The sequence below is a fragment of the Merops nubicus genome, unplaced genomic scaffold (assembly GCF_000691845.1).
Source record: "Merops nubicus isolate BGI_N331 unplaced genomic scaffold, ASM69184v1 scaffold18321, whole genome shotgun sequence".
NCBI lineage: Eukaryota > Metazoa > Chordata > Aves > Coraciiformes > Meropidae > Merops > Merops nubicus.
Genome location: NW_008586456.1, coordinates 103,829 through 114,974, shown reverse-complemented (window position 1 = coordinate 114,974; position 11,146 = coordinate 103,829). Strand labels below are relative to the sequence as shown.

The 11,146-nt window shown below is 47.5% G+C and overlaps 1 protein-coding gene across 1 annotated transcript in view; it reads right to left on the bottom strand.

The window, feature by feature from the left end:
* Positions 1-3,382: 3,382 nt before the first annotated feature.
* Positions 3,383-11,146, bottom strand: part of ALK (anaplastic lymphoma receptor tyrosine kinase) — a 102,916-nt gene continuing 95,152 nt past the window's right edge. Inside the window, exons 21-26 of the mRNA XM_008948668.1 lie at positions 9,929-10,026; positions 8,774-8,866; positions 6,941-7,042; positions 6,054-6,188; positions 5,410-5,500; positions 3,383-4,087 (exon numbers count right to left, since the gene is read on the bottom strand). Of these exons, the coding sequence (XP_008946916.1) occupies positions 3,383-4,087; positions 5,410-5,500; positions 6,054-6,188; positions 6,941-7,042; positions 8,774-8,866; positions 9,929-10,026 (1,224 nt within the window). The remainder of the gene's footprint in view (positions 4,088-5,409; positions 5,501-6,053; positions 6,189-6,940; positions 7,043-8,773; positions 8,867-9,928; positions 10,027-11,146) is intronic.

Genomic DNA, 11,146 nt, shown 5'->3' with positions numbered 1-11,146 from the left:
ACAAAGTTCCTGTAGTTCCCTCTGCCCTGCTTGGACCTTCCCTGGGAAATCCCACCAGAAACTTCTTTCCTACCCTGCAGAACAAACTGCTGCTCCTGATTCTTCCACCCAGGAAAAACCTGCTTGGCAAGGGCAGCAGTCACAGGCTTCTTGGTTAAATGTTACATCGTTGCTGCCAGCCCTTCAGCTAATTTGAGATGGGGAGTAACTGATAGTGCTGGAGCGTGACTCATTGGTGACAGAGGGACCGGGCAGCATTAAGGAAAGCTTCCTTCACATCATCGCAGCAACACAACTGGAAACTTGCATTGGCATTGAGATCCTGGCACTGCTTTGGCAACAGGACAGATGCTGAAAGTCAAGCGGCTGCAAAATGATCAGGAAACTGTCTTCGATGCAGCCTGCACACAAGTAAAAGAGCACCTTTGGGCCAGGCAATTAATTCATGGAATCATTTGTCACTGTTGGTATTGTTTGTTTTTCAAGACAGGAGGCAGGCAAATGCTCCAACCCGTGTTTCTGAGTGGCCAGATTTGAATGGCATCAATATTTACAAAACAATTTTTGCAAGCTGGGGTACTGTGCTTGCACAGCCCACAGGGGTACCAAACCGACTGCCTGCTGTGGGAGAATTTAGAGATGTTATGGTTTTTTTACATTAAAAGTAAACCCAAACTATGCTGAATTCCTCTGAATTCTGAGGTGGGGGGATTTAAAAACAAACCAAAACAACCAACCCGACATGAACACTCCCAACAACAAACCACAAAGCAGCATTTTACACCGGAGACACCGGAAGGAAGCTTAACTTTAAACCAACAGCTAGTGCTGAGCAGTATTTATCTCACTGCACCGTTCCCAGCAGGCTGGAGAATTTCAGTAGTAATTCACCATTTCCCCTGACCAGAATTATCTCCTCACATATTCCATAGGCAAGAAGCAGTAATGTGCTTAGCTCTTTCATTTTTTTACAACTCCCATTCTGTAAGTGTATTTAAGTTGAAATTTGATGATAAAATAACAGCAGAAGCTGCAGACATGCTATCAGCACGGCTGGGGAGAGTCTGCCTTTCCCTCTTCACCCCCACAAACTTATCACCATCTCTTGCTGCTCCTGCTTTTAAAGCTTCTTTAGAAATGGTGCCTTTAACATCCTAACCTGGCAGCTTATCTGCATTTGTGCAGCATCAGAGCTGCTGCCCCAGATAGAAGAATTAATAATTTCAGCTAGTCAAAGATCATTAACTTTGCAACTTTTTGTTCTTGTCTATTCTTTAAAATGCTCATCAGTATACAGCCCAGATTTTCTTCTCAGTAACATGTAAAAGGCAGGGCAGCAAAAATTCAGGAGCGTGCTCCTATGTAAAGAAGAGCTGAAGAAACAAAGAGGAGCTTCAGCCTTTCTGAAAATGAGAAAGCTGGCATACTTAAATCAAAATTGCTATTATATGTGAATAATATACTACTCTAAGACATTGTTCTGATAGTGGTTGTCTCCTGAATTAATCAGCTCTCGTGAGACTCTAGAAAACTATCCCACTGAGTTTACTGAGCTAGAGAGACCAGTGTGACACTAACACAGTCCTAAGCTAGGCAGAATCCCTCCCCAGTGTCTATTTCAAGACAAAAACTGTGAGCCTAATAACCTTGGAGATCACAAATATTCCCTTAATTCAAGCTAAAGAAGCCCGTGCACAGCAGCAGAATACCCCAAGTGCGACCCTCATTATCCCCACCAAGCCCAAGCAGCCGTGTGATGGGTCCCTACCAGATGAACTTGAAATTAGGAGCAGCCCCAGACTTGAGCTTCCCAACAGAACAGCACTGCCCTGTTAACCAACCACCACACACAATTTTGGCATGTGTCTAAAAAGGAGGTTTAGTTCTGTGCATCAGAGATGCCAGGAGAGGTTAGGAGAGCAAGCTCCTCTCCCATCCTATGTTTGTATTACAAGGGTGGTGGCCCAAACCAAGTCCTCCTATTTCAGTCTGCACATCTCAAAGTTTAGGAGGATGTATATGCAGATTTTGGGTTGTTCCCGGAGGAAGACAGGATGCTTACCTCAATGTTTGGATCCAGGGTCAGATTCAGAGTCACTTCACTGAAATGAAGAGTCTTGGACTGAAGGACACCTTCATGTTCCTTTGCTGATGGTCCAGTACACCTATTCTGTGGAAATAGGTACCCCTTTTTTGGATAGCATTCATGTGAAAACAGCTCCTTGGAACCCTAAGTTGAAGTTACTAATGCACATCTTTACACGTGAATTATTTCCTACACCTATGTTTTGACAATACACTTAACTGGGATATTTTTCATGCATGAGGTGTACAAAATGAGTCAATGCAGTGTTTGCCTTTAAACCACTATCATACATGTATTTTGTTAAAGGAATGAGGGCTCTAAACCCTTCAAATACAGACAGTATCTGGCATCCGGATCGTGGCACGACGTAGTCTTCTGCCTTTTCTTTTGCTGTTTGCACAGGGTATGTCAAGGGCTACTGTCAGCCTCTGAGGTATGCAGGTGGCTGTCCATTTTCAGGGCACAGTGAAAGTTTCTTTCATGACCATGGTCCTTTAAAACTTCACCTTGGTTCCACTTGACACGCACAAGTTCCCGATGAAGAACATTCCTACTTTTGAGAAATTTTAAAGGGCTATACTCAGTTTTAGTGCTTAAGCACAGGAAAAAGAAAACAGAAGATAAAACCCCACCCCCCAACCCAGAATGCCTCACAGCATCCGCACCCCTCCTCTGTGCTTCCTCTCCTTCACACGATGCAGCGTGACCGGTGTCTTTCTGTGCCCTGCCAGCACCCCCACAACCGCTGTGCGCTGGAGGACTCTGGAGGACGGGGCTGTGGCTGGACCCCCCTCGGGAAGGTGCCGCCGCGTCGCCGTTCAGCGCCCCCGGGTCCTTTTTCGGTTCGGAGAGAGGCTGCTCTCCCTAAGCCCACGACAACCTCTGCCACCTGCAGATCTCCAGGTGTTCCACAGTGGAAGAGCGCAGACATGAGACACTCAAGGCCGTGAGCCGGGGTTTACACTGAAGCAGGGAACACACAACTGAGAAAAGCTCACAGGACGGGCGTGACAACAACCATGCGTATGAGGCGATGCAACAGCAGCTGGGCCTTGCAGCTAACATCCGATCCCTGGATCCTCCCCCCCGTGTTTCTTTTACTGTGTTGGGGCTCTGGTGATTTGAAGCCTCTCATGTTAGTTGAAATCACAGCTTTGAGGGTGGCACTTTTGGAGCAAGTTGGCACAAAATGGGAAGTAACGCTGTCTGATCCCTTGCTCGTAGTGCATTGGGTTACAGGACATCTCTCCAAGGCTCAGGGGCTACAGGAGGAAAAGTCAAGAAGGTAGAGGGCTCTCACGGCCCCTGCGGGGTTACGTGGCTCTTGTTTCTAAGGACAGGGTCCTCGTAACTGCCAGTGCAGGGTGGCACGGAGGCTTCCAAGGGTAAGCCCTGCTGTTGGTATCCGTAGTTGACGTTCCCACAGGGGAAGTGGCGGAGCCTAAAGAGAGGCACTTCTTTAACACTTGCTGTTAGGGAAGATGGCTCTAATAGCAGGGAGGAGCCTGGCAGCCTGCCAGTCACAATGTTGGGCCCCACAGTACAGTTTCCTTCCTGTCCCACGTTCTCCCTCTCGGGTATCTCCTTCTCCCGCAGAGAGCTGCTTTTGCTGGCCTGCTTCTCCGCAAACCAGGAACCGTAGGTTGGATTCCAGAGGTTGGTGGGCTTGTTTCTGGAGCCCCGGCTTTTGTGCAGCTCAGAAGGGGGATTGGACTGGGCATAGGCCATGTTGATATGTCCTCCTGTTGAGGCTGACTGCACCTTCCCTGGTACTGGCGGTTCCAAGGCTCCCAACTTCCCTAGAGGTTTTACGGCAGTGATGGATGATGGCAGTGGTGGTGGAGATGGCAGCGTTTGCTTGTCATCCTTTCTGTCTTGCTGTGTGGAGACCAAGAGAGGAGGAATTCCTTCTGGATCATCGGGGCGCATCGCTACCTTCTCCTCCTCCTCAGCTGATGGGCCATATTCTACTGGCAAAGCAGTGTTGATGACATCTGGATCCTGCCAAAGAGAACAGTGAGAAGTTCTCAAAGTCTGCTACCATCATGCACACTCAGACTTCATCAAAAACCCAGCACACACTTCACAGTTGTCACTCTATGATCACAGAGCATCGTTCCCACTTCCCAGAGCCCACATTACATTTTGGAGAGGATGCTGACAAAATGCAGTTAGCCGTGAGGTACAATGGGATACTCTAAAAATTGAACTCTTTCAAAAAAAAGCAACTCTAAAACTCACCACAGAACAGCAGCGGCACAAAAACAATGAAAAACATTTTTTACGTCCAGCCAAATTTCCCGTGGGAATGTTTTTTTGGAATCTATATAATCTTGAAGTTCATAACATTCTCAGAGAATATTGAGAAAGTTTCAGCCATGAAAGTATTGCCTCCGCACAGCAAGGGAGGAATGAGAATGCAGAGATCAGGCAATACTGGCAGACCCCTTGAAGCCCAAATCCACAGGGACTGTGGTTCTGAGCTGTTTAAGAAGTTTTGAAAATTAAACTGAGAGAACATGTGGTGATCTGGGCAACCTTTAATTATTGTTAGACACCATGGCACGCTACAGATAGCAGAATACACTGTTTCCCCATCCCAGTAGCCAAACACACATGAAAACCTGACCAAGCCTCCTGAACAGTGAGGGAAAGCGAATCAAGGCAAATAACTGTGTGAGGCCACACAAGAAGCTTGCACTTTATATAGGCAGCAAAGATTTTTCCAAACTACTCCATGCTTCATAAGCTAAAAATTGTTGTAAAAAAGAAATCAATCAGCTTTCATCCTGGAAAGCCAGCCACGCCCTTTCCTTGCTGCCTCGCCTTAGCCTCCCCACCCCTATAGCTGTCTCCAGCCACCTTCTCCAGTGCAGCCAGAGTCAGGAAGCTTCCATCTGCTGCAGAAGCCACCTGCAAAGGGTGCTCTGAGCCAGGAGCTCGCTGCTCAGTGCTGGCCATGCCCTAGGGACAGACCCTGGGGTGCAGTGGCTGCCCCGGAGGACAGGAAGCGAGTGCGGGCGCTGTCCCCTCTTGGCTCTTCTGCTCCTTGGAATCTGAGCCTTTATAAGCAGAAGCAGAGCTCCAGGTCAGCTGTTTGTAAACTTGTGTAAGCCTCTGCCTTTCAGCAGTGAAAGGCAAGAAGGATCAACCACCCAATGAGGTTGATACCCAGCCACTTGTCCCAAGCTGACATCAGTCTCCCTGGACTGCTGACTGCAGTAATGCAGTGCTGCCTTCTCATCTCGTGGTCCGGCTTGTCTAGACCACTCCTCAGAAAGAACCCTCTCCACCCATCTCATTTGAGACAAATGAACAGATACCTGAGTGCAGTACTCAATCCTCTCCAGGATTATGGCAAAATTTGGTCGGTCTTCAGGCTGGTGCTGCCAGCACTGGGTCATAATGCGGTAACTGAAAGAGCAGAATGGGAGATGTTCATAAACAGCAGACCCTGTTGGAACATGACAGCTTGTCACTGCAGCTTAGAAACCATAAGCACACATCACCACTCGGACTTCTAACAAATGAGGGTGCTCTGCCATCCCAGAGTCAGACAACTGATGTACAGGCAACCACTGACATGTGGCCACCAGTGGGGTGAAATCCACAGCACATCAGAGAAATGACTCGCCCACCCCAAATCCCTTGGACAAGTCCTAAGTGTAGGCAAGGCTACAGATAATGGAACCCCGGTTTCCCTACTTGCAGTTTCACAGCCAAACTAAGACACAGAAATGTTGCATCATCTTTGACCAAACAAGCAGTGGCCAGTGCTTCTGAAAGAGGCCCTGAACTACACTCCAAAACAGACAGAAAAATTAAATAGTAGTCACTGGCATTCAAGTCCAATAATGCTGATCAGCCACAATAAGATCAATCTTAAAAGTCGTTAACTTTTAACTAGAGAACAGCATTTGAAACAGGAATGTTTTTGCATGAATATATCAAAGTTAAAATCTCATACACAGGCCCAGGGCAGTTTTTAGGTGGATCCATCCTTCCTCCATTGGTGACAAACTCCAGAACCTCCTGGTTACTTTTGCTAGGGTAGGGCATGTATCCCAGAGAGAATATCTCCCACAGCAATACGCCAAAAGACCTGAATACAGAAGTGATGGAAAACAAAGTAAAGAATATGGGAACGACCATCACTGAGCAACACCATCAGCATTGCTCTCAGCCAGCTTGTGGAAATCACTGCTGCAGGATTCAGACATAAATAGGCTGCACAGTTTGTAACAGTAGACTTTGAATCATTTAATGAATACCCATTAGTTGACTGTTAAGTTATTGAAGTCTCCCATATAGGTAGGTAAATATGGTTGCTTTGGTCTTGTACCCTGCCCTGTTTGACTAATGTTAACAAATGTGAAAGTCAGGTTATGGATGAGACATCAGCCACTGCTGGAGACAGGGCTGAGTGAAGCAGTGTCCTGACCACTTGTGGCAAACTCCTCCTCTTGAATAAGCTACCCTGTGTGAAATAACACACCAGTGAATCCCCACTGATGCTCTGAGCCCCAAAATCCCCACTCCACCATAGCTCAGAGTACAATGAAAACATTCCCTATGTAACACCACAGCCGTGGGCCTGCGTGGTGTGACCTGCAAACCCCTGGGGACAATGGCTGGGAGAAGATCCCCTCCAAAGCATTCATCTGGTCAGATGCTTGGACATCATGATCTTCCTGATTAAAATTGGAAAGAGCTACGTGCAGCAAAGGGAGACTCTTCCTGCTCCCTTGTCTGTAGAGCAGAAATGAACACGAACATGTGTTTTTTACAAAGTATTCCACTTTACAAAAGGGGTTACAACAGAGACAGACAGACCGAGAAGAGAGGCAAGCGTACCATGTATCTGTTTTTGAGGTGAATATCCCCTCCATGAAAGCCTCAGGAGGCATCCATTTGACAGGCAACATTGCACACCCACCCTTCCGGTAGTAGCTGGCTCTGCAAAGAACACAGAAGACCAAGAGTCAGCCAAGAATTCAGAAAATGTCATTAATTCAGGATTTTTATAATTACAAATAATTAAAATTATGAGCCAGAGGAGAGATTAATTTAGGGGAAAGAGCACGGCAGAGAAAATGCAGAGGAGACCTGTTCCTTCTCACAAAAATAGTGGGAATGGGCAGACCATGGAAGGACTGCTCTAATCTACCTCACCTTAGGCCTAACCTGGTGAACCCAAGTTATCCTGGTCTGTGTGCATACTCCTAGTGAATTACTCACACAGTGAACTTCTGCTGGCAAAGCATCCTCCTGCCCTTCAGCCACAGCACGATCTCCACCACACTTCACATGTGGTCACCTTGAGCATCTCCACCAAAAATAAAGTCTGTCCCATATGCACCCAGCCTCAAGCACTGCAAGTGAAATCCAAAACCCCCTATAAGAACGAGGAGCTTGATGAGGAGGATGTTTGGCCATTAGAGCTGGGGCAGTAGTACAAAAAAAACCCACTTCCTGAGACCTCCTGTGCTCCTGAGACAGGAGTTACATCAGTCTTTTAATGTCATCATCATTTAAAATAAAACCTACAAGTCCCAAATCCTGTGCTGGCAGCTGCAGGAGGCTGCTCATGCAAGCTGGTATCTCTTCATAACTACGCAGCCTGAGCATCCAAAGGATATTCCTGGACACAGAAACATGTGCAAACTTCAAAGGCACCTTTGAAAACTCAGCACCAAAGCGTTCATCTTGGCAGTGGGTTCTGCTCATTGCGTGAGCGTGACAGATGCTGCTTTGTCCCAGCAGAGTCTCATCTGACAGTGGGGCAGAGTGAGAGCTCTTTTTGAAGGGAGAGAGATGAGGGGGAAAAAACCAAAAGCAGCTCTGATACACTTGGGTTTCTGCAGGTAGTACTCTGTTTGCATCACCTCAGGCTGTGATACTGTCAGATCTCAAGCTAAGCAGAGCCAGGTCTTGCTTAGTAATTGCACAGGAGAATCCCCAAGCAGGAAAAAAAAAAAAAAGAAAGCAAGGCACTGGAATAAACAGTGCAGGTGACAAGAGTACAAGGCATACCTTCCTCCGAGTTGGAGGCAAATCAATTCCTCAGCACAGCAGGACACGGTGCTGCACTTCTGGAGGTGCTATCATCTAGAAGAAGCCTTATCAAACTGCAGCCCTCACTGCTCATGGTCATTAGAGATTTCCACACTTCTTCCAAGAGCAGAGTAGTTAACCCTGTCTCCTGGCTGAATTCCAGTTTGGGTGATTACATTTTCCTGACCTTCCTCTGCACCTTCCTCCTTTATCTGCAGTAAATTGAGGAGATTTACACCAAACTGAAGGGGCAGGGGTAGAATCAAGGAGAGAGATTAAACTCAGAATGATTTGGGATCACAAAACAAAAGGGCACATCAATGCCATTCAGTGTGGAAAAAGTCAAGACACGATACTGAGGACAGAGTCCAAGAGTGAGAAAAAATGCCTTCCATGACCATCGGACTTTATTACCCCGGGGAAAGCTGCCAGGGGTGGGGAAGGTCTCCAGAGCACAGTTAAGCTACAGGTGAAGGCAAACACCAAAAAAGCATTAGCTGGGATTCATCAGGGTGGGATGTCTCCACTCTCGCCTTGCTAGGGTTAGGTGGAGCAGCTCTCAAGCCTACTCCCCTGCAGGAACACTGCTCCTCTCATTCTAGTGAGCCCCCACTTGCGGGTACCCTGGGCTACCTGTATATATCCCGGGCCATTCCAAAGTCTCCAATTTTAGCCACTCTCCCAGGCCCTCGGCAGGTAAGGAGGCAGTTCCTTGCAGCAATATCCCTACAAGGAAAGGGAAGAAAAGCAACAGAAAGAGGAGAACCACTTAATCATTTGAAAATTTTGCAAGCCAAAAAGAAAACTAACACCTGCTTCCCTGAGCTGCAGAGAGCCCACAGCAGCCAGAAAAATCAGTGTTTATGGATAACTAGTCACATCCCAAATTGCAATCTACCCCAACAGTGGGAGCAGTTCTGCTCTTCAACATTTCCTCTGTAAGCTTCACATAACACCTTCCAGCTGAAAGAATGGTCCTCCTGTAAGCTTCCCATCACCCCAGGAGCTCTTTTTAAGTCTCTAAGGAGTTGCAAGCAACGGGGCTGGTTTCAGCAACATACTAGTCCCAACATCAAGCTGTCTGGGCAATGATCCACTGACCTGTTCCTAGCATGTTTGTTCAAACGTCAAACAGGTGTCATACTGTCAGAGACAGGAAGAACAACAATGTGCAGGTGTTGCTCTGAAGACTGAAGGTATGGGCCTGAATCTGTGTATGCAGGCCAAGCTCCAGCTCCACCTCTGCTGGGCTGAAGTAAACCTTGAGACCTGAGTAACCTGGTGGCATACCTTGTGGGTAACTCTTTCAGAGTCAACTAGCTCTCTACTCATCGTTACTCAATGGGCAGAATTTTAGATGTTTGCCAAACACCTTGTTCTGCAGGAGCAGGTGACAATAGTCACTAGGTGTTGCCCTTCTGGCTGTACTTGTAAGGCTGTTCTTCGAGAGGGAGAAGAAAAGGGTTCTGGAAAGAGCAGAAAGGTACTAAGCAAAATTTATAATGGGAAGAGCTTTGAAGACTTCTCTTGCAAGACTGCATTTCCATTTGCAGAGTATCCAAGCTCTGCACTGAGACAGAACTCAGAATCTTTGGTAAAACCAGAGACTTCCACAACCTGATTTATAGCAGCTTTTCTGTTAATTGCTTCTATTATTCTGATTTTATCTACCTTGTTTAAAGGTATCCAGCCACTAGAGTGCAGCAGGACATAAACGTATCAAGCAGGGCATTAGGAGTCTGTGCTGGCCTGTATGCAAGTCATGCTGACACAGTCGTGTTCACTTACCTATGAATGAAGTGGTTCTCCTCCAGGTACTGACACCCACAAGCAATGTCACGAGCCACATGGAGCAAGTCCAGCATGGAAAGGGAGGAGGACTGATTCTACCAAAAGACAAGGGACAAACGTGGGTTAAAAGCAAGAACACAGCATGATTTGCCACTGATACAGCGCTGGGAACTCTCCAACAAGTGATGTAGCTCAGACGTTAGTCCACAAAGGGATTACAAAAATGCCTAAGGGAGAGTTTATATCTGTGAACTGTGCAAAGGATGCGCAGGCACAATGTCATACAAATCCCAGGGACAGAATGGAACAGCTGGATCTGACTTTCTGGCTCCACTGGGATGCCCTGTAAGAATTTCCCCCAGTTCACATGGGAGACGCTTCTGAATTTCCAGCGTGATTTTTGAGATCTGTAGCCTAAACTGCTCTACACTCAGTTGCTTGGCGTTATTGCTAGTTCTTCTCTAAAGTCACCTTGAGCAACGAGAATGACATTTTGTATAATGGCATGAGTCATTTCCCTCCTCCACATCTGTGTAACTTTTCTCCTGCCCCTCACAGCACTGACACAGGCTTCTGTAGCCAACGGCTATGGAAGACTAAGGCTGCCAAGTCCTTGTTCCTGCCCCTCTGATGAAGTCTACAGCCCGTGCCAGCAGGAGCCAGATGCTTCAGTGAAAAGGGCAGGCTTGGCACTGGCTCGCCTTTGCTGCCCTCTGAAGCCAAACCAGCAGCTTCTGCACGGAGGATGAATCAGTGATCCCCGTGGCCAGCCCTGGGGGGAGGAGGAAATCACAATGTCAATTGGAAATGCCAGTGGGGTGTAACAACTGGGTGGCAGTGGCTGCCTGTTCCACAGCAGCCATTTGCTAGCTTGGAGCTTATCTGTGGCCTCAGGTATTGGACCAAACCAGTCCACCCCACCCTCTATCTCTCTCTCATGACACCAACCATTCTGCCCACTGTCCAAAAGGCACACCTGCCCAAGGGTCTTCTCCCACCAACGCACAAACCAGCATGGGTTCTCCAGTGACAGAGACTGCTGGCTCTGCCAGCCTGTCTGTTGTGATGAAATGTATCTCCAGACCGATGCGATGCAGTGTTGGCCATCCCACCTGACCTCAGCCAGTGCTAACTGGGACTTGAAATAAGTTCAGGCTCTGTAGCAGGCAGCAGCCAGTAGTTAAACAGTGGGCATTGGCTGGCAAAACCTAAAAG